This window comes from Cynocephalus volans, chromosome 7, assembly GCF_027409185.1.
Source record: "Cynocephalus volans isolate mCynVol1 chromosome 7, mCynVol1.pri, whole genome shotgun sequence".
Classification (NCBI taxonomy): domain Eukaryota; kingdom Metazoa; phylum Chordata; class Mammalia; order Dermoptera; family Cynocephalidae; genus Cynocephalus; species Cynocephalus volans.
In genome coordinates this window covers 89048480-89072369 of record NC_084466.1, presented here as the reverse complement: position 1 = coordinate 89072369, position 23890 = coordinate 89048480, and the positions used below count along the sequence as shown (strand labels likewise).

The 23890-nt window shown below is 38.0% G+C and overlaps 1 protein-coding gene across 1 annotated transcript in view; it reads right to left on the bottom strand.

Annotated features, from left to right (window-relative positions):
• CENPJ (centromere protein J) overlaps nucleotides 1-23890 on the bottom strand; it is a 59550-nt gene that overhangs the window by 22048 nt on the left and 13612 nt on the right. Inside the window, exon 8 of the mRNA XM_063102873.1 lies at nucleotides 5423-5588. Coding sequence (XP_062958943.1) covers nucleotides 5423-5588 — 166 coding nt within the window. The remainder of the gene's footprint in view (nucleotides 1-5422; nucleotides 5589-23890) is intronic.

Here is a 23890-nt window from a genome sequence, read left to right as displayed (position 1 = left end):
GGAAGGGGTCTAGTCTCATTCTTTCTGCATGTGGATATCCAGTTTTCCCAGCACCATTTACTAAAGAGATGGTCTTTTCCTCAATATGTATTCTTGGCACCTTTGTCAAAGATCAGTGGGATGTAGGTGCATGAATTTATTTCTAGGCTCTCCATTCTGTTCTATTGGTCTACAAGTCTGTTTTTATGCCAGTGTCATACTGTTTTGGTTACTATAGCTTTGTAGTATAATTTGAAGTCAGGTAGTATGATGCCTCCAGCTTTGTTTTTTCAGGATTTCTTTGGCTATTCAAGATCTTTTTTGGTTCCATATGAATTTTAGGATTGTTTTTCATTTCAATGAAGAATGTCATTTGTATTTTGATAGGGACTGCATTAAATCTGTAGATTGCTTTAGGTAGAATTGCCATAATTCTTCGAATCCATGAACAAGGAATATCTTTACATTTATGTATGTCTTCAATTTCTTTCTTCAAAATTTTGTAGTTTACATTGAGGTCTTTTACCTCCTTGGTTAGGTTTATTCCTAGGTATTTAATTTTTCTTTGTAGTTATAGTAAAAGGACTTGTTTTCTTGATTTCTCTTTCAGATAGTTCACTATTATGATATAGGAGTGCTACTGACTTTTGCATGTTGATTTTGTATCCTACAACTTTACTAAATTCATTTATTTGTTCTAACAGTTTTTTGGTGAAGTATTTAAGGTTTTCTATATATAAGATCATGTCATCTGCAAACTGAGAGTTTGACTTCCTCCTTTCCAATTGGGATGCCTTTTATTTATTTCCCTTGTCTAATTGCTCTGGCTAGGACTTCCAGTATTATGTTAAACAGAAGTGTGAAAGTGGGCATCCTGTCTTGTTCCTGAGCTAAGAGGAAAAGCTTTCAGCTTTTCCACATTCAATATGATGTTAACTGTGGGTCTGTCATATAAGGCCTTTATTGTACTGAGGTACAATACCTTCTATACCTAGTTTGATGAGCTTTTTATCATGAGCAGTGTTGAATTTTGTCAAGTGCTTTCTCTGCATCAATTGAAATGATCCAAGGCTTTTTGTCTATTAATGTGGTATATCACATTTATTGATTTTCAGATGTTAAACCTACCTTGCATCTCTATGATAAATCCCACTTAATAGTGAATGATCTTATTAATGTGCTGTTTGATTTGGTTTGCTATTATCCTATCGAGAATTTTTGCACCTACATTCTTCAGGGATATTGGCCTATAATTTTATTTTTGTTGTGTCCTTCTCTAGTTGTGGAAACACAGTAATGCTAGCCTCACAAAATGAGTTGAGAAGTATTCCTTCCTCCTCAATTTTCTGGAATAATCTGAAGAGAATTATTCTTCTTTAAATGTTTGGTAGAAGTCAGCAGTGAAGACATCAGGTCCTGGGCTTTTTTTTTTTTTTTTTTTTTCTTTCCTGTCCGGTAAGGGGAGCACAACCCTCAGCACGGTGTGGTCCACACCACACCCAGCCAGTGAGCGCACTGGCCATCCACATATAGGATCTGAACCCCTGGGCTTTACTTTAATGGAAGACTTTGTATTACTGATTCAATTTCCTCACTTGTTAACTGACCCATGCAGATTTTCTATTTCTTCATAATTTAACCTTGGTAGAGTGTATTTATCCAGGAATTTATGCATTTCTTCTGTGTTATCAAATTTATTGTTTATAATACACTCTTATGGTCCTTTGTATTTCTGCGGCATCAGTTATAATGTCTCCCCTTTCATTTCTGATTCTTTTTTACTTGAATCTTCTCTCTTTTTTTCGTGTTTAGTCTAGCTAAAGGTTTGTCAATTTTATCTTTTCAAAATACCAACTCTTCATTTTGTTGATCTTTTTAATTGTTTTTTTAGTTTCTGCTTCATTTATTGCTGCTCAGAGCTTTATTATTTCTTACCTTTTGCCAATTTGGGGTTTAGTATGTTGCTGTCTTTCTAGTTCCTTTAGGTGCAATGTTAGGTTGCTTATTAGAAATCTTTCTTCTTTTTTGATGTAGGCATTTGTTGCTATAAACATTCCTCTTAGAAATGCTTTTGCCATGTCCCATAGGTTTTGGTATGATATGTCTCCATTCTGTTTTTGTCTCAAGGAATCTTTTAATTCCACTTTTAATTAAGCATATTGCTTAATTTCCACATATTTGTATAGTTTCTGAAGTTTTTGTTTTGTAGTGGATTGAATTATGTGCCCCCAAAACTCATTGCAGCTTGAATTGTGTCCCCCAGGTTTTATGTATTAGAAACTTAGCCCACACTATGACTGTTAAAAGGGTGGGAAATCCTATTTCAGTAATTGAAAGGTGGAGCCTTGAAGAGGTGACTGAATTGTAGGACCATACCATAGTAAATGGATTAAAAATGGTGGTCAGGGGCATGGTTCTGAGGGCTTTAAAAGAAGAGAGTCTGGGGCCGGGCCCCGTGGCTCACTCGGGAGAGTGAGGCACTGGGTGTGCCGACGCCACAGGTTCAGATCCTATATAGGGATGGCCGGTGCGCTCACTGGCTGAGCGTGGTGCAGACTACACAGTGCTGAGGGTTGTGATCCCCTTACTGGTCAAAAAAAAAAAGAGTCTGTTTTGCTCTTTCTTGCTCTCTCTGCTCCACCATTTTGCAATATGATACCCTGCCATAACTGTCATCACCACCAAGATCTTCATCAGCTGTGTTCCCTGGACTTTGGACATCCCAGGCTCAGAAACTATAAGCAATAAATTTTGTTTTCTTATAAATCTCCCAGTTCCAGGTATTTTGTTATAAGCAACAGAAACAGACCAATACATTGTGATTTCTAGTTTTATACCACTGTGGTCAGAAAAGATACTTGATATGATCTTCATCTTTTTAAATTTGTGTAGACTTGATCTGTGGCCTAATATATGATCTATCCTAGAGAATGTTCCATGTGCAGCGAGAAAAATGTGCATTCTGCAGCTGTTAAATGGAGTGTTCCATAAATGTCCATAAGCTCCATTTGGTCTATGGTGCAGTTTAAATCAGATATTTCTTTGTTTATATTGATCTGTCCATTGTCGACAGTAGGTTATTGAAACCCCTACCATTACTGAATTGCAATTTCTCCCATTAAGTCTAGAATGTTTATATATTGGTTGCACTGGTGTTGGGTGTGTATATATTAACAATTGTTATATCCTGTTATCTTTTGATATCTTTATCATTATACGAAGACCCTCTTTGAGTCTTCTTAGTTTTTGATTTAAAATAATCTACTTTATCTGATATAAGTATGGCTATGCCTGCTCACTTTTGATTTCTGTTTGCATGGATTGTCTTTATCCAGCCCTTCACTTTCAGTCTATGTTTATCTTTAATAATGAGGTGACTCTCTTATAGATAGCATATCAACAAGTCTTACTTTTTTATCCATTCAGCCATTCTGTATCTTTTTTTTTTTTTTTTTTTGTCTTTTTCATGACCAGTACTCAGCCAGTGAGTGCACCGGCCATTCCTATATAGGATCCGAACCCGCGGCGGGAGCGACGCTGCGCTCCCAGCGCCGCACTCTCCCGAGTACGCCATGGGCTCGGCCCCACTCTGTATCTTTTAATTGGAAAGTTTAATCCATTTATATTCAAGGTTACTACTGATATGTGAGAACTTATTCCTGCCATTTTGTGAGTTGTTTTCTGGTTGTTTTGCAGATCTTTAGATTCTTTCTTTTTCTCTTGGTATTTACCTCTGTGGATTGGTGGTTCTCTGTGGTACTAAGCTTTATTTTCCTTCTCTTTCTCATTTGTGTATCGGCTGTCACTTCTTTTTTGTGGTTACCTTGGGGCTAATGTAAAGTCTCTTGTAGTTAAAATAAACTATCTTAAGTGAACAGCAACTTAATTTTGGTCACAGGAAAATACTCTAGCACCCCTCCTCCTAATTTCTATTTCTGTTGTCTTAATTTATGTTTGTATCTATTGTACATTCCTTAGCCAGTAGGTAGCTGTTGTTTTTTGACCATTTTGACTTTCAGAAATTATATTTTTTATTTTTATTTTATTTTATTTTTTTTTGTCTTTTTCGTGACCGGCACTCAGCCAGTGAGTGCACCGGCCATTCCTATATAGGACCCGAACCCGCGGCCGCTGGGAGCGTCGCTGCGCTCCCAGCGCAGCACCCTCCCGAGTGCGCCACAGGCTCGGCCCAGAAATTATATTTTTTAAAAGGTATCTTTCTCAGTTAGAGAAACATACTAGAATACTTACAGGTGAAATTACCAGATGTCTGGGATTTCATTTAAAATATTCCAGAATAATAAAACAAAAAAAGAGTGGAAGCAAGAGAGAAAGAGAAGAAATTAGAAAGACAAAATGATCACTAGTGAAGTATGGTAATTCATTATTTTATTCATGCTTCTTTAATAAAAAAAAAAGTATTAAAAAAAATACGTGAATTGGGTGGCCAGGACAATGGTGAGAGGAAGAGATTTCACTATATGTCTTCTTATAGTTTTTCAATGAGAGTATATTTGTGTTACCTTATGAAATAAAGTTTTTAATAGAATGTCTAAGTCTAACATTAGATTTAATAAACCAAGCATTAACCAAAACATAATGGCCCATGTTTCTCTCCACAAAAATAAATAGAATTAAAGACACTGAGCAACATGATATGCAATAACTTAAGTTGTAGGTATGCAGATGACATTGTTCAAGAATGATGTACAACAGATACGGAAAAGGAAGGAAGTGAAAGACAGAATTCAAAAACACTCAAGTTAAAATATGGAAAGTGGAAGATGAATTTACAACTTATGCTAGAGGCAATGTACAGCCATTTAAATTTTTTTCTTTTGATAAGTTGAACTTTTAACTTTGATGAAGTCCAATATATCAATTTTTTTCTTTTATACTAAGTTGTGTATTGTCTTAGAAATCTTTGCACGTGCCAATGTCATGAATATATTCAAATGTTTTTTTCTAGGAGGCTTATATTTTAGCAAGAAATGCATTTGTTCTCTCTAACTGCTACATTCTTCTGATCATAACCATTTCCAACTCTGAAATGAACAGAACTGATAATTTGGTCTATTGGCTTGGTGTATCAGCCTTAAATTATCACAAATGAACAGAACTAAGAGTATTTGGTGTGTGGTGGGTCACACATTACACTGCTAAATTTGCAACTCCTAGCTTGTTAATTCATCTGTCATTATTATGGTCTTTTGGGGGACACCTTTAGTAAGCCTTTATTAGTAACATAAGAGCTGGTATACCTTACTCTTAAAAATTCAGACTTTTTAATGTTCCTGATGTAGTGTCTTCACAGATTGTTAAATGAATGATTAATGGATTGATACTCAGCTTCTCTTTGACACATCAAATAACTTTAGTGAGATTCTTACAAGATTGTCAGCTTTACTAACTTACATGAGTATAATGTAAAGAACCAGCATACCTGTATTTCTTCACGTTCCTTTTTATCTGGAAAAGTTCTTGCAGCTGTAGTATACTTTTCAAAAACTTTACGTTCCTTTTGTAGCTTCCTCATTTCTTCCTTTTTAATCTCTTCTATTCGAGCCAATTCTTTGGCTTTCTGTTGTTCAAAGTCTGCAATTTCTTTCCTAAAATGGCCAAACCATGTTATGATCTAAGGGGACTATCTGAATATAGTAACCCATGTGTGGTACCAAAACAGAACCCAGTCAGGGCCCTTGTAAATCCATATTCAAACCACAGGCCTGAAATAGCAGCCAATCCACTAACCAAAGCATTCATCCAAGAAGTATTCACCAAGCTCCTGAAATGAATCAGGCACTCTACTGAATACTGGGGAAACCACAGTGAAGAAAACAAAAATCCTTACTTCCACAAAGCTTCTTACATTCTAATGGAAAACAAAGGCAATAATAAACAAGATAAATAAGTAAATGAAATAGAAGAATAAGGAGAAAAATAAAGCAAGGGAGGAGGTTAGGAAATACTTTGGTGACAGGTTGAAATGTTGGAAGGGCATCTTGCACAGATAACATATGAAGTAAAACCTGAAGGTAATGAGAGAATAAGCCATGAGGGTGTCAGGAAAAAGCAGTGCCAGCAGATGGAGTGCCAAAGGTCAAACCCCTGAGGCAGAAATGTGCCTGAGGGGCTTAGAGTAGCCCAGAGGCCAGTGTGTCTAAAAGAATGAGCAAGGGACAGATAGTAGGAGAAGATGTCAAAAAATGAGGAGACAAGATTAATTAGGGTCTTAGAGACCCCTGTGAGGATGTCAGTATCTGCCTCAGGTGAACACTGATCAGAAGAACTCCCCAGCCCAGACAGGCTGTAGATGCTGGTGAAAGGTACAAGGAGGCACAGGAGCAGCAGAAAGTGATAGGAAGTGATATTAATACCCAAGAAGATGAGGGGACTTGGGGATTCTGCAAAGCGGTTGGGTTAGTCCTGGAGTAAGGGAGTAGAAGATTCAAGGATGACTCCAAGATTTTGGACTTGGCAAATGGGAGAGCAGACTTGTCATTTGCTGAGATGAGGACTGTGAGAAAAGTGTGAGAGGGAATATCAGGAGCTAATTTCCTACAAATGATCAATTTGAAATACTCACCAGCTCTCCAAATACAGAGAAAAGCTAGGCAGTAGGATACGAGCTAGAGATTTCTATATGCGACATGACCACACCCAAATGTTATTTAAAGCCTTGAGACTGGATGAGCCCACCACAGGAAGAAGAGCAGACAGAAAAGATATTCATATTTAACTAAATACTCAAAGTGTCTATGATGTACATGTGTACATCATATATAATAAGGCAAAAACTGGGGAAACAATACATGCGATATATTTGACAAACATTTAATATCCTTAATAGAGCAATATAGAATTCCTACAATCAGTAAGACAGACTTCCCACTACAATAGTGAGCAAAGGTCAGGAAGAAATTTACAAAATAAACAGAAATGACCACTAAATATAAAAGCATGCTTAATTTTATCAACAAAAAGAAATGCATGCAAGAGAAAATCAAGATGGCAGAATAGATGGCCTCCAGCATTACTCTCTCCTACAATCAACCAATTTACAACTATTAAAAAAGGCAATGACTACCAAGCTGGGGCCACTAGAGCCCAGGGGAAGAGGAAGAGAGAACTATGGAGTCCATGAAGGCAAGAGAGAAGCTGTGATGAGAGAAGAGACCACTCCAACCATTTTGAGCCCCAGCCACTTGAAGGCTGGCCTTGGTGAACAAGAGCTGGCAAAAGCCATAGCCATGTCTTTTGTGTGAAGATGCCTGGAGACTGCAGAGGAGAGGAGGGCCTTGGTGGCCCCCAGGCCAGCAAGACCACTGACAGAGTTCCCATGGTCCCACATAGAAGCAAGGGGCCACAGACTACTGAAAAAAGGAGACACTCAAAAGCCAGTGAGGCATTGCAAGGAACAAGTACACGGCCTGCACCATGGGAATTGTTTGCAGTGAAGTGGGTGGGGGAAGACAGTCCACCAGGGGAACACTGGGGCACAGATAAACTGCTGATCTGCCCTCCAATCAGTGCAAACAGGTTGGGAGTACAGATGTGCAGGGGGTGCAGTTCACTGAAAAGACTCAGGCCAGAGTTTCCACACAACCCAGGTATATCAAACCTCACAAGACCCAGAAGTACTTAAAAGGTCAACAATTCAAACCTGAGCTGAGGCCCACAAGATGGGTTGGGGGGTGCCAAGGGCCTGAGCCACACCCAATGTTTGCATCTACGCCAGCAACAACGGAGGCAGCATCAGAAACTCCCCAACCCCCAAGCTGGAGTAGGGGAAGACTGTAGGCCTCAGCTACACACCAGCATGCTCCACAACCAGGCCAGCTACTTCGCTGGCCAGCCCCACCCCCCACCTCCACCTCTGTTTCCTTACCCCCTCCCACCTGCCCTTCCCACTTCTCCAGAACATCATTGAATGTAAAAAAAAAAAAAGCAAGTTTTAAGAAATTTCAAAAAACAATAAAAATTTTGAAATAAAAAATATATATACATAAATAAAAAGACGTGCAATTTTTTTTTTTTTTTTTTGATGGCTGGCCAGTACTGGGATCCAAACCCATGATCTTCGTGTTACAAGGCTGCACTCTAACCAACTGAGCTAACTGGCCAGCCAATTAAACACAAATTTTAACAGGCCAAAGATGATATAATTATCAGGTTGGTAAGATTTTAAAAACATAATGCTTAACTCTGAGAATGGAGAACAAATATGACAAGGAGCGTTGGATACTGACCAGGACAATGGAAGTTGTTGAAATTCATCTTAAGTAATTAATTTTTAAAAAGTAGTATTGTATGTATGATGATATTACCTACACAATAATCTGTAATAGTGAAAATTGTAAACAAGCTAAGTTTCCATCAACAGATTATTTGACTAAGTTACAGTAGCACTCAAACAATGTAGTCATTTCAAGGACATAGAAGATTTGTGTGTACTAATATGGTAAGGTGTCTGTTATGTTGTTAAATTAAAAAGCAGGGGAATGGGGTAGGATGGTGGACAAGAGGTAACCAACACATAATCCTCCCACAGAAAAGGACCAGAACAAGGAATGGACAGCTAAGTACAGGGGGTAGTTACACTGACAGAATGTGGGAGAGCAGCAGGAGCCTGTTGAGGACCCTGTGCAGCATGAAAACCAAGCGGTATGGTGTAGACAAAGACCCAAATGGCTTCAGCTACTGCTCACATCTCCAATACCAGGATAATCCAGTAGGAAGTCTTTCTTATGGCAGAAAGAATCTGCTTGAATGTAAGCACTTCTCAGCAGTAACCCTCCTACTGCTTTGCCCCTGGCCCACCCCCACAACCATCATGGTTGTCTGTACCATTGTACCATAGCCATGGCCCTTGTCCCCACACAGTAGTTCATCCTGAACAGTATATTCCACCATGTGGCCCACAACCACCCAACATGGTTCCAACCTTCTAGTCACCCGTGCGGACCCAGCCATCCACATGACTCCAACTACCCAGCCTCCAGCACAGCCCTACCAACCCAACAAACCTAGCTGTCCATCCACCCACATGGGCTCTGTCTTTTGACAGCCAACGTGGCCCCACCCACTGGTACGGGCCCAGCCACCACAGCCGCCCATGTGGCCCCACTCGCATGCATGGGCATAGCTGTCTAACCACACTGTGCAACCCCACCCACCCAGCCACCCACACTGCTTCCACCAGCCTGCATGAGCCCAACTGTACATGCGGCCCCAGCCACAGACGTAGCTGCTGGGGCCCCCTGGAACTACTGAGTTTACCCATAACAACTGAGTCTACCCAGAATCAAAATTGAAACACCCACCCAATTGACAATATATAACAAATCTACAGGAGGGAGTCTCTCTCCTCAAAAAACACCCCAGAGTAATAAGAGGCAACCACTCCACCAGATGACTGAACATCAATGTAGTGATACTAGAAATATGAAAAAAAAAAGAAAATATGATACCAGGAAGTGAATATAATAATTCCCGAATACCAAATCCCAAACAATAAAAACATTTGAAATGTCTTAAAAGGAATTCCGAGTAACAATCTTAAAGAAACTCAGTGAGATACAAAAAGACTCAGACAACACAATGAAATGAGAAAAACAATCTAGGACATCAAGGAGGAAATTTACAAAGATAAATTCCATAAAAGAAAATGTATCTGAACTCCTGGAACTGAAAGACTTATTCAACGAAATAAAAACTACAATTGAGAGCATTAGCAGCAGGCTACAGTGAGAGGAAAAGAGTTTCTGATCTCAAAGACAATATTTTGAAATAACCTAAATGGGCAAAAAATAAATAGAAAAGAATTTTAACAAATGAAGAAAACCTAAGAGAGCTAGCAGACAACCTTAAACCTCAGAATCATATGAGTTCCAGAGGGGGAGAAGAAAGGAAAAGGCATTGAAAACACACTCAAAGAAATCTTCCCAGGTATTTGTAGAGATGAGAACTTCCAGATCCAAGAGGCTCAAAGATCCCCAAACATTGTAGTCAAACTCTCGAAAGTCAAAAACAAAGAAAGAATCCTAAAAACAGCAAAAGTGTCAAGTCACCTATAAGAGAGTCCCTATAGACTAACAACAGGCTTCTCAGCAGAAACCGTATATGCTAGAAGACAATGGGATGATATATTCAAAGTACTAAAGGAAAATCTAGTGCCGGCCCCGTGGTGCACTTGGGAGAGTGCAGCGCTTGGGAGAGTGCAGCGCTTGGGAGTGCAGCGGTGCTCCCGCCACAGGTTCAGATCCTATATAGGAATGGCCGGTGCGCTCACTGGCTGAGCGCAGTGCGGATGATACCACACCAAGGGTTGCGATCCCCTTACCGGTCACAAAAAGACAAAAAAAAAAAAAAAAAAGCAAAATCTATTAGCCAATAATACTATACCCAGCAAGGATATCCTTCAGAAATGAAGGGGAAATAGTGTACTACCCAGACAAACAAAAGCTGGGGAAGCTCACTGCCACGTAACCAGCTCTGTAAGAAATCCTTCAGGGAGTCCTGCACCTTGTAGGCAAAAAACAATAATCACCACCATGAATTCAAGAGAATGAACAAGTGCCACAGGTAGAGCAGATATACAAATGAGAAAAAGAAAAAAACTATACCATACCACCTTTAAAAAATCCATGAACACTGAACACAAACAATAAAAGGGGAACAAAGGAACAAAAGATAATTAAATCAACCATATGAAAAGCAATTAAATGTCAGGAGTAACACACTACCTTTCAATAACAACCCTACATATAAATGGCTTAAATTCCCCAATCCAAAGGCACACCCTGAGTGATGGATTAAAAAGCTAGATCCAACTATTTGCTGTCTACAACAGACTCACCTCACCTGTAAAGACACAAAGAGACTAAAAGTGAAGTGATGTTAAAAGATACACCATACAAAAGGAAACCAAAAACAAGCAGGACTAGCTATTCTTATATCAGATAAAACAAGACATTAAACAAAAAACCATACAAAGAGACAAAGACTATTACATAAGGATAAAGGAATCTATTCGACAAGAAAACATAACAATCATAAATATATATGCACCCAAAATTGAAATGCCCACATATATAAAGCAAACACTACTAGACCTAAGGAATTGGTAAAGGGCCATGAAAAAGGATTATATTGAATATACCAATTATGCTGATTTGAACATCACATATTGCACACAGATACTGATAGTCCACTCTGTACCCCAAGATATGTACAATTAACTATGTTACAAAAAAAAAAAGACCCCAATACAATATTAGTTCAGTACCTGAACACCCCTCTCTCAGTATTAGACAGATAATCTAGACAACAAATCAACACAGAAACACAGGAATTAAACCACACTATACACCAACTGACTTGACAAGTATCTATAGGACATTTCATCGAACAACTACAGATTATACATTCTTCTCATCAGTACATGCAACATTCTCCAGAATAGACCACACATTAGGCCACAAATCATGTCTCAACAAATTTTTTAAAACTGAAATCATTCAAGTATCTTTTCAGACCACAATGGATTAAAACTAGAAATCAATAATAAGCAAAACTCTAGAAACTATACAAACTTGTGGAAATTAAACAACATGCTCCTGAATGACTTATGGGCCCAAGAAGAAATGACACAGGAAATTAAAAAATTTCTAGAAAGTAATGAAAATAAAGACACATCATACCAAACCCTATGGGATACTGCAAAAGCAATACTAAGAGGGAACCTTATTGCAATAGACACTTACATCAAAGAACAGAAAGATTTCAAATGACCTAATGCTACACCTCAAAGAACTAGAAAAACAAAAACAATTGAATCCAAAAATTAGTGGATGGAAAGAAATAATTCAATTAAGATCATAGGAGAATTAAATGAAACAGAGAACCTACAAAAGATATGAAAGATCAATGAAACAAAAGTGAATTATTTGAAAACATAATAGATAAAACATTAGCTAGGCCAACAAAAAAAAAGAGAGAAGAGCCAAACATCAAAAATCGGAAATGAAAGAGGAGACATTACAACAAATACCACAAAAATACAAAGAATCATTAGAGATGATTATAAACAACTTTATGTCATCAAATTTGAAAACCTGGAGGAAATGGATAAATTTCTGGACACATACAAACTACTAAGGTTGAAACAAGAAGACATACAAAACCTGAACAGACCAATAACAAGTAACAAGATTGAAATAGTAATCAGCAGTTTCCCAACAAAGAAAAGCCCAGGACCAGATGGCTTTACTGCAGAATTCTACCAAAGCTTTAAAGAGGAATTAATACTAATTCTCTTCAAACTATTCCAAAAAATTGAAACAGAGACCATTCTCCCAAACTGATTCTATGAGGCCAGCATCACCCTGATACCAAAACCAGACAAAGATACAAAAACAAAAGAGAAAACTACAGGCCAATACCTTTGATGAACACAGACACGAAAATCCTGAAAAAATATAAGCAAACAGAATACAGCAACCCTACAAAAAAATTATACACCACGATCAAGTGGGATTCATCCCAGGGGTGCAAAGCTGATTCAACACATACAGGTCAATAAATGTTACATCACATCAATAAAACCAAGGACAAAAACCATATGATTAACTCAACGGATGCAAAAAAAGCATTTGACAAAATTTAGCACCCCTTCATGATAAAGACACAACTAATTAGGCATAGAAGGAAAGTATCTCAACACAATAAAAGCCATATACAATCAACCCACTGCCAATATCCTGAATATCATATTTAAGAAAAGAAACAAGACAGGGATGCCCACTCTCACCACTCCTATATAACATAGTATTGGAGGTACTAGCCAAAGCAATCAGGCAAGAGAAAGAAATAAGGGGTATCTGGACTGCAAAAGATGAAGTCTCCCTGTTGCAGATGACATGATACCACATACACAGAAACATATTCATAGAACACATACATATATACATAATACCATATACACAGAAACACTTATAAATGCTACAAAAAAAACCTCTTAGAGCTAATAAACGATTTCAGTAAAGTTGCAGGATACAAAATCAACACGCAAAAGTCATTAGCATTTTTATAGTCCAACAATAAATTAGCAGAAAAAGAAATCAAGAAAGCAAACCCACTTACAATAGTCAACAAAACAGATAAAATGTGTAAGAATAAATTTAACCAAGGAGGTGTATAAGATCTCTAAAACTAGAACTACAAATCACTGCTGAAAGAAATTAAGGAAGACAAAAAAATATGGAAAGACATTCCATGTTCTTGGATTGGAAGAATCAACATTGTGAAAATGTCCATACTACCCAAGGCAATCTACAGATTCAATGTAATCCCATCAAAATACCAAAAACACTCTTCACAGAAATAGAAAAAACAATCTTATCATTCAAAAGGAACAACAAGAGATCCCAAATAGCTAAAGCAATCCTGAGCAAAAAACAAAATAAAACTGGAGGCATTGTACTACCTGACATATAACTATACTACAAACCTATAGTTACCAAAACAGCATGGTACTGGCATAAAAACAGACACTGGGACCAATGGAACAGAACAGAGAACCCAGAAAACAACCCACATACTTACAGCCAACTGATCTTTGACAAAGGCACCAAGAACATACATTGAGGAAAAGACTGTCTCTTCAGTAAATGGTACTGGGAAAACTGGACAACCATTTACAGAATAAAGAAACCAGACCTATACCTCTCACCATATACCAAAATCAACTCAAAATGGATTAAAGATTTAAATATATTCAAAACATATTTGAAACTATAAAACTCCTAAAAGAAAACATAGGGGAAACACTTCAGGAAACAGGACTGGGCAAAGACTTTATGAATAAGAACCCAAAAGCACAGGAGACAAAAGAAAAAATAAACAAATGGGATTATAACAAACTAAAAATCTTCTGCAGGACAAAGGAAACAAAGAGTGAAAAGACAACCTACAGAATGGGAGAAAATATTTGCAAATTATGCATCCGACAAGGGATTAGTATCTAGAATATACAAGAAACTCAAACAATTTAAAAGTAAAAAAAAAAATACCAAATGCTGACAAAAAAGGGGAACCCTCCTACACTGTTAGTGGCACTGTTATTTGATGCAGCCGTTATGAAAAATGGTAAGGAGGCTCCTCAAACAACTACAGATAGAAGTGCCATACAATCAAGGCATCCCACTGCTGGGTATATACCCAAAGGAATGGAAATCATGTTGGAGGGATACCTACAGTCCCATGTTTACCACAGCTCTACTTACAACAGCCAAGAGTTGGAACCAACCTAAGTGTCCATTAACGGATGACTGGGTAAGGAAATTGTGGTATATATACTCGGTGAAATACTACTCTGCCATAAAAAAAGAAAGAAAATCTGCCATCACATCAACATGGATGAACTTAGAGAAAATTACGTTAAAAGAAATAAGCCAGGCACAGAAAGAGAAATAGCACATGTTCTCACTCATAACTGAGCTAAAAAAATATATACAAACAATTATTTTTAAAAACCCAGAATGAAAGAAAGATACAATGACCACAATGATAAATTGAACTTCCAAAATGAGAGAACAGAACTGAGGTTACAGGAAGTGAGAAAAGGGAAAGGGGAAGGGGAGGAGGGGTGAGCAAGAAATTGGTAAAGGTTGACAAAAAATGATTACATTGTGTAATGTTCAATATACTAAATATCCTGATTTCAGCATCTCATATAGTACACTGGTATTGATATTCAATGTGGTACTCCACAAATATGTATAATCAATTCTGTTTCAATGATAAAAAAAGGCAGATTAAAGAATAAGACACATAATGGAGCACATGGCACAGACAGACTGCCTAGGCCAGAATTCTGACTGTCACTTTAAGGTGACCTCAAACAACTTTCTGAACCTCCAAGTGCCTCAGTTTCCTCATCTGTAAGATGAAAAGAATAACGTAATACCTAAATTCAGGTAATGAATTTTGCTTAGAACAGAGACTGGCATAGTAAAAGTTACATCCTGATACAATAAAAAATTAGCTGTGCTCTCTGTGCTCCACCATTTTTGCAATGTGATACCCTGATGTCACTGTTGCCTCCACCAAGACCCTGACTGGAGGTGTTCCCTGGACTTTGGAACTCCAAGCCTCTGAAACTTTCAATGAATGAGCAGACAGGCTTCACCCCTGCCACCGGGCTTCATTCCCAGCCCGGCCCAGTGCGCACAGAGCAGGGAGACAACCAGCAGGAGAGGTGGGAGCTCTGCGGGGACCACACCACCGCTTCAGGATCTAGCAGCACAGCTCAAGTGCGCAGAGAAGGGAGACGTCCAGCGGAGGAGGCAGAAGCTCTGCAGAGACCACACCGCCGCTGTGCGATCCAGCAACCCGGCCCAGTACACTCTGTGTGGCAGAGACCACACACCCTGTGGTACCACCCCATGACCCAGCAGCCTGGCCGAGTCCATGCGGACCTGAGAGGTGGCTCCCGGGAGAGGAGCAAGACTGCAGGCAATCACACACGCAAGGCACTAGTAGCCAACTGAGCAGACACTGAGGTAGCCATACCAAATTGGCAACCCCAGCAACATCTTAGTCAGACAACAGTGTCAAACCTGTGGACTGTTAAACCCCCTGCCACAATGAATAAACATCAAAAAAAAAGATACTGGAAATGCAAAAATTCAAGAAAGTACACCACCAAAGGGTAATATCTCTCATGCTCTAGATCCTACAGAACAAGAAACCCTTGAAATGTCTGACAAGGAATTTTGAGTGATATTTCTAAGGAAACTGAATGAAATACAAGAAAACTCACCTAGACAACATGATAAAACGAGGAAAAGTATAAGGACCTGAAAGAAGAAACGTACAAGGAAATTAATGCCCTGAAAAAAAATGTAGCAGACCTACTCGAACTGAAGAATTCATTCAAAGAAATAAAAAACACAACAGAGAGTTGAACCACCAGGCTTGCAGAAGTAGAAGAGAGAACTTTTGACCTTGAAGATGGGCTGTTTTGAGCCGGCCCGTGGCTCACTCGGGAGAGTACGGTGCTGATAACACCAAGGCCCCGGGTTCGGATCCCATATACGGATGGCCAGTTTGCTCACTGGCTGAGCGTGGTGCTCACAACACCAAGTCAAGGGTTAAGATCACCTTACTAGTCATCTTTTAAAAAAATTAAAAAATAAATAAATAAATAAATAAATAATAAATTTTAAAAAAAGAAGAAGATTGGCTGTTTGAAATAACATGGGCAGACAAAAAAAAAAGAAAAAAGAATGAAAGGCATTGAAGAAAATCTGAGAGAGATAATAGACAACCTTAAGCGCTCAAATATCCGAGTCATGGGTATTCCAGAAGGGGAGGAAAAAGGAGATTGCATTGAAAACATATTCAACAAAATAGTGGCAGAAAACTTCCCAGGTATAGGAAAAATCACAGATCTTCAGATCCAAGAAGCTCAACGATCTCCAAATGTATTCAACCCAAAAAGGTCTTCTGCAAGACATGTTATAGTCAAATTGGGAAAACTGAAAGACAGAAAGAATCTTAAAAGCTGCAAGAGAGAAGCGTCACATAACCTATAAGGGAGCCCCAATCAGACTAACATCAGACTTTTCATCACAAACCCTAAAAGCCAGAAAGGAATGGGATGATATATTCAAAATACTAAAAGACAGAGATTGCCAGCCAAGAATACTCTACCCCGCAAGGCTATCCTTCCGAAATGAAGGGCAAATAGTATATTTTTCAGACAAACAAAAAATGAGGGAGTTCACCACCACACGACCACCCTTACAAGAAATTATCAAGGGAGTACTGGGTTTATTTCCTGAAAAATAACTACCACTGCCATAAAAACCCAAGAAAAATCAAAACCCATTAGTATAATAAAAATGACATTCATGAAGAGAAAACAAACAAAGAGGCTATCTACAACCCAATGTACCAACAAACACAGAAAATAAACAGTAAATCAGAAAGCAAGGAACAAAAGACACCTAAGACAACCAAACAATAATCAATAAAATACTGGGAATACATCAACACTTTTCAATAACTTTAATGTAAAAGGCTTAAATTCCCCAATCAAAGGACACAGACTGGCTGACTGGATTAAAAAGGAGGACCCAACTATATGCTGCCTTCAACAGACCCATCTCACCCATAAAGACTCGCATAGACTAAGAGTGAAAGGATGGAAAAAGATTTACCAAGCAAACAGAAAAGGAAACTGAGCTGGAGTAGCTATTCTTATATCTGATAAAATAGATTTTAAACTAAAAACCATAAACAGAGACAATGATGGACACTACGTAATGACAAAAGGATTGATCCATCAAGAAGACATAACAATCATAAATATATACGCACTCAATGTTGGAGCAGCCAGATTTATAAAACAAACTCTATTAGACCTACAGAAGGAAATAGACACTAATACCATAATAGCAGGGGACCTGAACACCCCACTGTCAATATTGGACAGATCATCTAGGCAAAGAATCAGCAGAGAAACACAAGATCTAAACAATACTCTAGACCAATTGGACATGGCAGATATCTACAGAACATTCCATCCAACAACCTCAGAATATTCATTCTTCTCATCAGCACATGGATCGTTCTCCAGGATAGATCACATATTAGGTTACAAATCAAGTATCAACAAATTCAAAAAATTAGAATTATCCCATGTATTTTCTCAGACCACAATGGATTAAAACTACAAATTAATAAAAAATGAAATTCTGGAAACTATATAAACACATGGATATTAAACAGCATTCTATTTAATGACATATGTGTCCAAGAAGAAATCAAGCAGGAAATCAAAAAATTTATTGAAACTAATGAAAATAATGATCCATCATACCAAAATCTGTGGGATACTGCAAAAGCAGTATTAAGGGGGAAATTTATCCCATTAAATGCTCACTTCAGAAGAATGGAGAGATGGTAAGTGAACAACCTAACACTTTACCTTAAAGAACTATAAAAACAAGAAAATCCAAACCTAAGGTTAGCAGACATAAAGAAATCATTAAGATCAGAGCAGAACTTAATGAAATTGAAACACAAAAAAACAACACAAAAGATCAATGAATCAAAAAGTTAGTTTTTTGAAAAGATAAATAAAATTGACAAACCATTAGCATGGCCAACAATAAAAAGAAGAGAGAAGATTCAAATAACAAAAATTAGAAATCAAAAAGGTGATATTTCAACTGATTCATCTGAAATACAAGGAATCATTCGAGACTACTATAAACAACTATACGCCAACAAGTTTGAAAATCTAGAGGAAATGGATAAATTTCTGGACACACACAAGCTCCCAAAACTGAGCCATGAAGACGTAGAAAATCTGAACAGACCAATTACAATAAAGGAGATTGAAGCTGTTATCAGAAGGCTCCCAACAAAGAAAAGCCTAGGACCAGATGGATTCACAGCAGAATTTTACCAAATATTCAAAGAGGAACTGACACCAATTCTTCACAAACTATTCCAAAAGATCGAAACAGACGGAAATCTCCCAAACTCATTCTATGAAGCAAATATCATCCTGATACCAAAACCAGGTTATATCTTGGTAAAGATATAACCAAAATAGAAAACTACAGGCCGATATCCTTGATGAATATAGATGCAAAAATCCTCAATAAAATACTAGCAAACAGAATACAGCAACACATACGTAAAATTATTCACCATGATCAAGTGGGATTCATCCCAGGGATGCAAGGGTTGTTCAACATATGCAAATCAATAAATGTGATACACCATAGTAATAAAATCAAACACAAGGACCATGTGGTCATCTCTATAGATGCTGAAAAAGCATTTGATAAAATTCAACATTCATTCATGACAAAGACCCTCTATAAGTTAGGTATAGATGGAAATTATCTCAACATAATTAAAGCCATATAAGATAAACCCACTGCCAATATCATCCTGAATTGGGAAAAGCTGAAAGCTATTCCTTTAAGAACAGGAACTAGACATGGAGGCCCACTCTCACCACTCCTATTCAACATAGTGTTAGAAGTACTAGCCAGAGCAATCACAGAAGAGAAAGAAATAAAGAGCATCCAGACTGGAAAAGATGAAGTCAAACAGTCCCTGTCTGCAGATGACATGATCCTATATATCAAACAGCCTAAAGCCTCTACAAAAACACTCTTGGAGTTGAAAAATGATTTCAGCAAAGTAGTAGGATACAAATTCAACACACAAAAATCAGTAGCATTTCTATTCTCCAATAGTGAACATGCAGAAAGAGAAATCAAGAAAGCTTGCCCATTTACAATAGCCACCAAAATAATAAAATACTTAGGAATTGAGTTAACCAAGGATGAGAAAAACCTCTAAAACGAGAACTACAAACCATTGCTGAAATTAGAGAGGATACAAGAAGATGGAAAGATATCCCATGCTCTTGGATTGGAAGAATCAACACAGTGAAAATGTCCATACTACCCAAAGTGATTTACAAATTCAATGCAATCCCCATCAAAATTCCAACGATATTTTCCTCAGAAATGGAAAGAAGTTTCCAGACATTTATAAGGAATAACAAAAGACCACGCATAGCCAAAGCAACGCTGAGGAAAAAAAGTAAAGCTGGAAGCATAACACTACCTGACTTTAAACTAAACTACAAAGTATAATAACCAAAACAGTATGGTGCTGGCATAAAAACAGACACACTGATCAATGGAATAGAATAGAGAATCCAGAAATCAACCCACACACTTACTGCCATCTGATCTTTGACAAAGGCACCAAGCCTACACACTGGGGAAGAGACTGCCTCTTTAGCAAATGGTGCTGGGAGAACTGGATATCCATATGCAGGAGAATGAAGCTAGACCCATACCTTTCACCATACACTAAAGTCAACTCAAAATGGATTAAAGAATTAAATATACACCCTGAAACAATAAAACTTCTTAAAGAAAACATAGGAGAAACACTTGAGGAAGAAGGACTGGACACAGAATTCATGAATCTGACCCCAAAAGCACGGGCAACCAAAGGACAAATAAACAAATGGGATTATATCAAACTAAAAAGCTTCTGCACAGCAAAAGACAACCAACAGAGTGGGAGAAAATATTTGCAAAATATACATCTGACAAAGGATTAATATCCAGAATACACAAGGAACTCAAACAACTTTACAAGAAAAAAACAAGCAACCCAATTAAAAAATGGGCAAAAGAGCTAAGTAGGCATTTCTCTAAGGAAGATATACAAATGGCCAACAGACATATGAAAAAATGCTCAACATCACTCAGCATGTGGGAAATGCAAATCAAAACCACACTGAGATACCATCTAACCCCAGTTAGGATGGCTAAAATCCAAACGACTCTGAACGATAAATGCTGGCAAGGTTGCAGAGGAAAATGAACTCTCATAAATTGTTGGTGGGACTGCAAAATGGTGCAGCCTCTACAGAAAATGGTATGGAGGTTCCTCAAACAATTGATGACACATCTACCATATGACCCAACTATCCCACTGCTGGGAATATACCCAGAGGAATGGAAATGATCAAATCGAAGGTATACCTGTTCCCCAATGTTCATCGCAGCCCTCTTTACAATAGCCAAGAGTTGGAACCAGCCTAAATGTCCATCATCGGATGAGTGGATACAGAAAATTTGGTATTATCTACACAATGGAATACTACTCGGCTATAAAAAAGAATGATATACTACCATTTGCAATGACATGGATGGACCTTGAGAGAATTATATTAAGTGAAACAAGTCAGGCACAGAAAGAGAAATATCACATGTTCTCACTTATTTGTGGGAACTAAAATAAATAAATAAATACACACACACACACACACACACACACACACACACACACACACACACACAAAACCGGGCGGCGGGAGAAGACATAACAATTGCAATTCCTTGAAATTGATTCGACAAGCATACAGAAAGGACATTGTTGGGAGGGAGGGGGGAGAAGGAGGAGGGAGGGAGGTTTTGGTAATTGCCACAATAATCAACAACATTGTATATTGACAAAATAAAATAAAATATTAATTAAAAAAAGATAATTAGCCATTATCTTATGATTTAGAAGAAAAATATTTACATTTTAAAATAATGAAGTATAGACAGTTAAAAGTTAATTTTGGGTGAAGAAGGGATTTGGAATAAGTTCTCACTTTTTAACCTGTCACTACTATTCACAATAATCACATATGTACCACATATATCAGCAGCAGAACAAAGGTATTTCCATTACAAAATAACTACTCTTCAGAATTTGATTTTTAAACACACCTCAGATTACAGTATTGTAAATGAGTTTCATTTTTAAGTGGATCAATACAGTCTACAGTCCTTTATCTGGGGCCAGATGTGTTTTAGAATTCATAATTTTTCAGGATTTAGAAGAAAATTGAGGCGTGATGACAAGTAAGTTGGTGAAGCAGGAAGCTACAGGAATCAATCCCTCCACCAAAGCAACTATTGAGCTGAGAGGACCACTCAGAATCAACTATTTCACAACTCTGGAGTCTAATGGAAGACTTGCAGTGTCCTAGGGAGAGCTGGATGAAGAAAAAGGCTTGGAGATTTGGGTGAATTTCCGTGTATGTCTAACAGCTACCATCCCTGAGCTCCCAGCTCTGCAGCAGTCAGTTGTTCAGACTATAGCCTCCATCCTGGGACACCTTCCTGGTGCCAAGCTGAGCAAAACAGACACCATCCTCCAAAACTCTGATCTGCCTCAGCATACACTGAGGGACTGACACAGAGGCTGGCCATTGTTTCAAACCCCTTTCCAGGAGATACATGTCAAAATAATTTAAAGACACAAAACACCTTATTTATTTTCTTTTCTTATTGGATCCAGTCTTTTAAAGAAATCTGTCAGTTCACTGGCTAACTGCAGATATAACAAAATACACTTCAATGACACACATGACAAGGAACACAATACTGCAAAAATAGTCCAGAAGAGACACTAATGGACAACTGCAGCCCTCAAAGAGCAACAAGAGCAATCCCTGGGGGTAAGGTTACCACAATGCAGTTCTCAAAATGTCCAATTTTCATAAAAAATTTACAAAGCATATAGAGAAAACAGGAAAGTATGACCAATTCACCAGTGGCAGGGGCAGGGGGGACTGACAGAAACCATCACTGAGGAAAGCCAGACATGGGACTTACTAGCCATAGACTTTAAATTAACTGACTTATATATGCTCAAAGTGCTCAACAAAACCATCAATAAAGAATAAGAGAAAGTCAGGAGAACAATGTATAAACAAGTAGAGAGATATCAAGAAAGATTAAAGTTATAAAAAGGAACCAAACAGAAATTCTGGAGCTGAAAGGTATAATAGCTGAAGTAAAAATATCTCCAGAGGTGTTCAACAGCAGATTTAGGCAGGCAGAAGGAAGAATCAGTGGACTTGAAGATAGGGCCATTGGAATTATGCAGCCTGAGGAGCATGAAGAAGAAAGAATAAAGAAAAGTGAATGGAGCCTAAGGGAACTATGGGATACCATGAAGCACATCAACATATACAATATGGAAGTCCCAGAGTAGAGAAAGAGGGGCTGGCCAGTTAGCTCAGTTGGTTACAGTTTTGTGCTGATAACACCAAAGTCCAGGGTTTGACACCTGTACCAGATAGTTGCCAGAAATAAATAAATAAATAAAGAGGCAGAAAGAATATTAGAAGAAAAATGGCAAAAAAACCTCCCCAAATTTGATGAAAGACATGAATCTATACATCCAAGAAGCTCAAGAACTCCAAGTAGAATAAACAGAGAAATCCACACCATGACATATTATAATGAAACTGTCAAAAGACTAAGAGAGAATCTTAAAAGCAAGAGAGGAGTGACTTGTCACATATAAGGTATGGGGAAAATAGGATAATTTAGTCAGGCTCCCTCTACATTTCTTGTAAACAAGTTGTGTGTGGGTGGAGTTAGTGCACAGGTGCACCTATGTATGTTTCTAATTAATTGCTGTGTGTTCTTCAGTTTGTGAAGCAGGCTGGCCCCGCAGAGCTCACGTCTAAAAATAGAGCATGTTTACTCTGGTGGCAGCTGCTCAGTTTTCAGTTTTTCTTTGGACTTTGGCCTTAGCATTTGAGTTTCTGAGTTTCTCTTTGTACTGCCTAGCTCATAGTGTTGTGTGTGCTGAATAAAGAGTATTCCTACTTCAACCAAGGCTCCAAGGACCTTTTTGCCAGTTACCTAGCTCATAGACCTGCGTGTGAAGGGTTTGTGAATGGGCTCGAAGGGTCTGTGAGCTTCAGACCCTAGCCCTAGCTCTACATAAGGGATCCCCAATAATTTTAAGAGCTGTCTCATTAGAAGCCATGCTGGCCAGAGGCTGTGGGATAATATATTTGAAGTGCTGAAAGAAAACAATTGACAACCAAGTACTTCATAACTGACAAAGTGATCCTTAATAACTCCTTTTAGCTTTTCTTGTAGGGTAGGTCTATTAATGGCAAATTACTACAGCTTATATCTGGGAATGTCTTAATTTCTTCTTCATTTTTGAAGATCATTATCAATAGTCACCTTAAATTTAAATGCATTAAATTCCCCAATTAAGAAACAGAGATTGGCAGAAGAATAAAAAAATGATTCAGGCCAGCCCATGGCTCACTTGGGAGAGTGTGGTGCTGATAACATCAAGGCCACGGGTTCAGATCCCTATATAGGGATGGCCAGTTAGCTTACTTTGGAGAGCGTGGTGCTGACAACACCAAGTTAAGGGTTAAGATCCCCTTACCAGTCATCTTTAAAAAAAAAAAAAAAGATTCAAATATGCTGCTTGCTTACATGCAACTCTCTGTAGACTAAAGACAAGGGAATAACTTTAAACCTAAAAATAG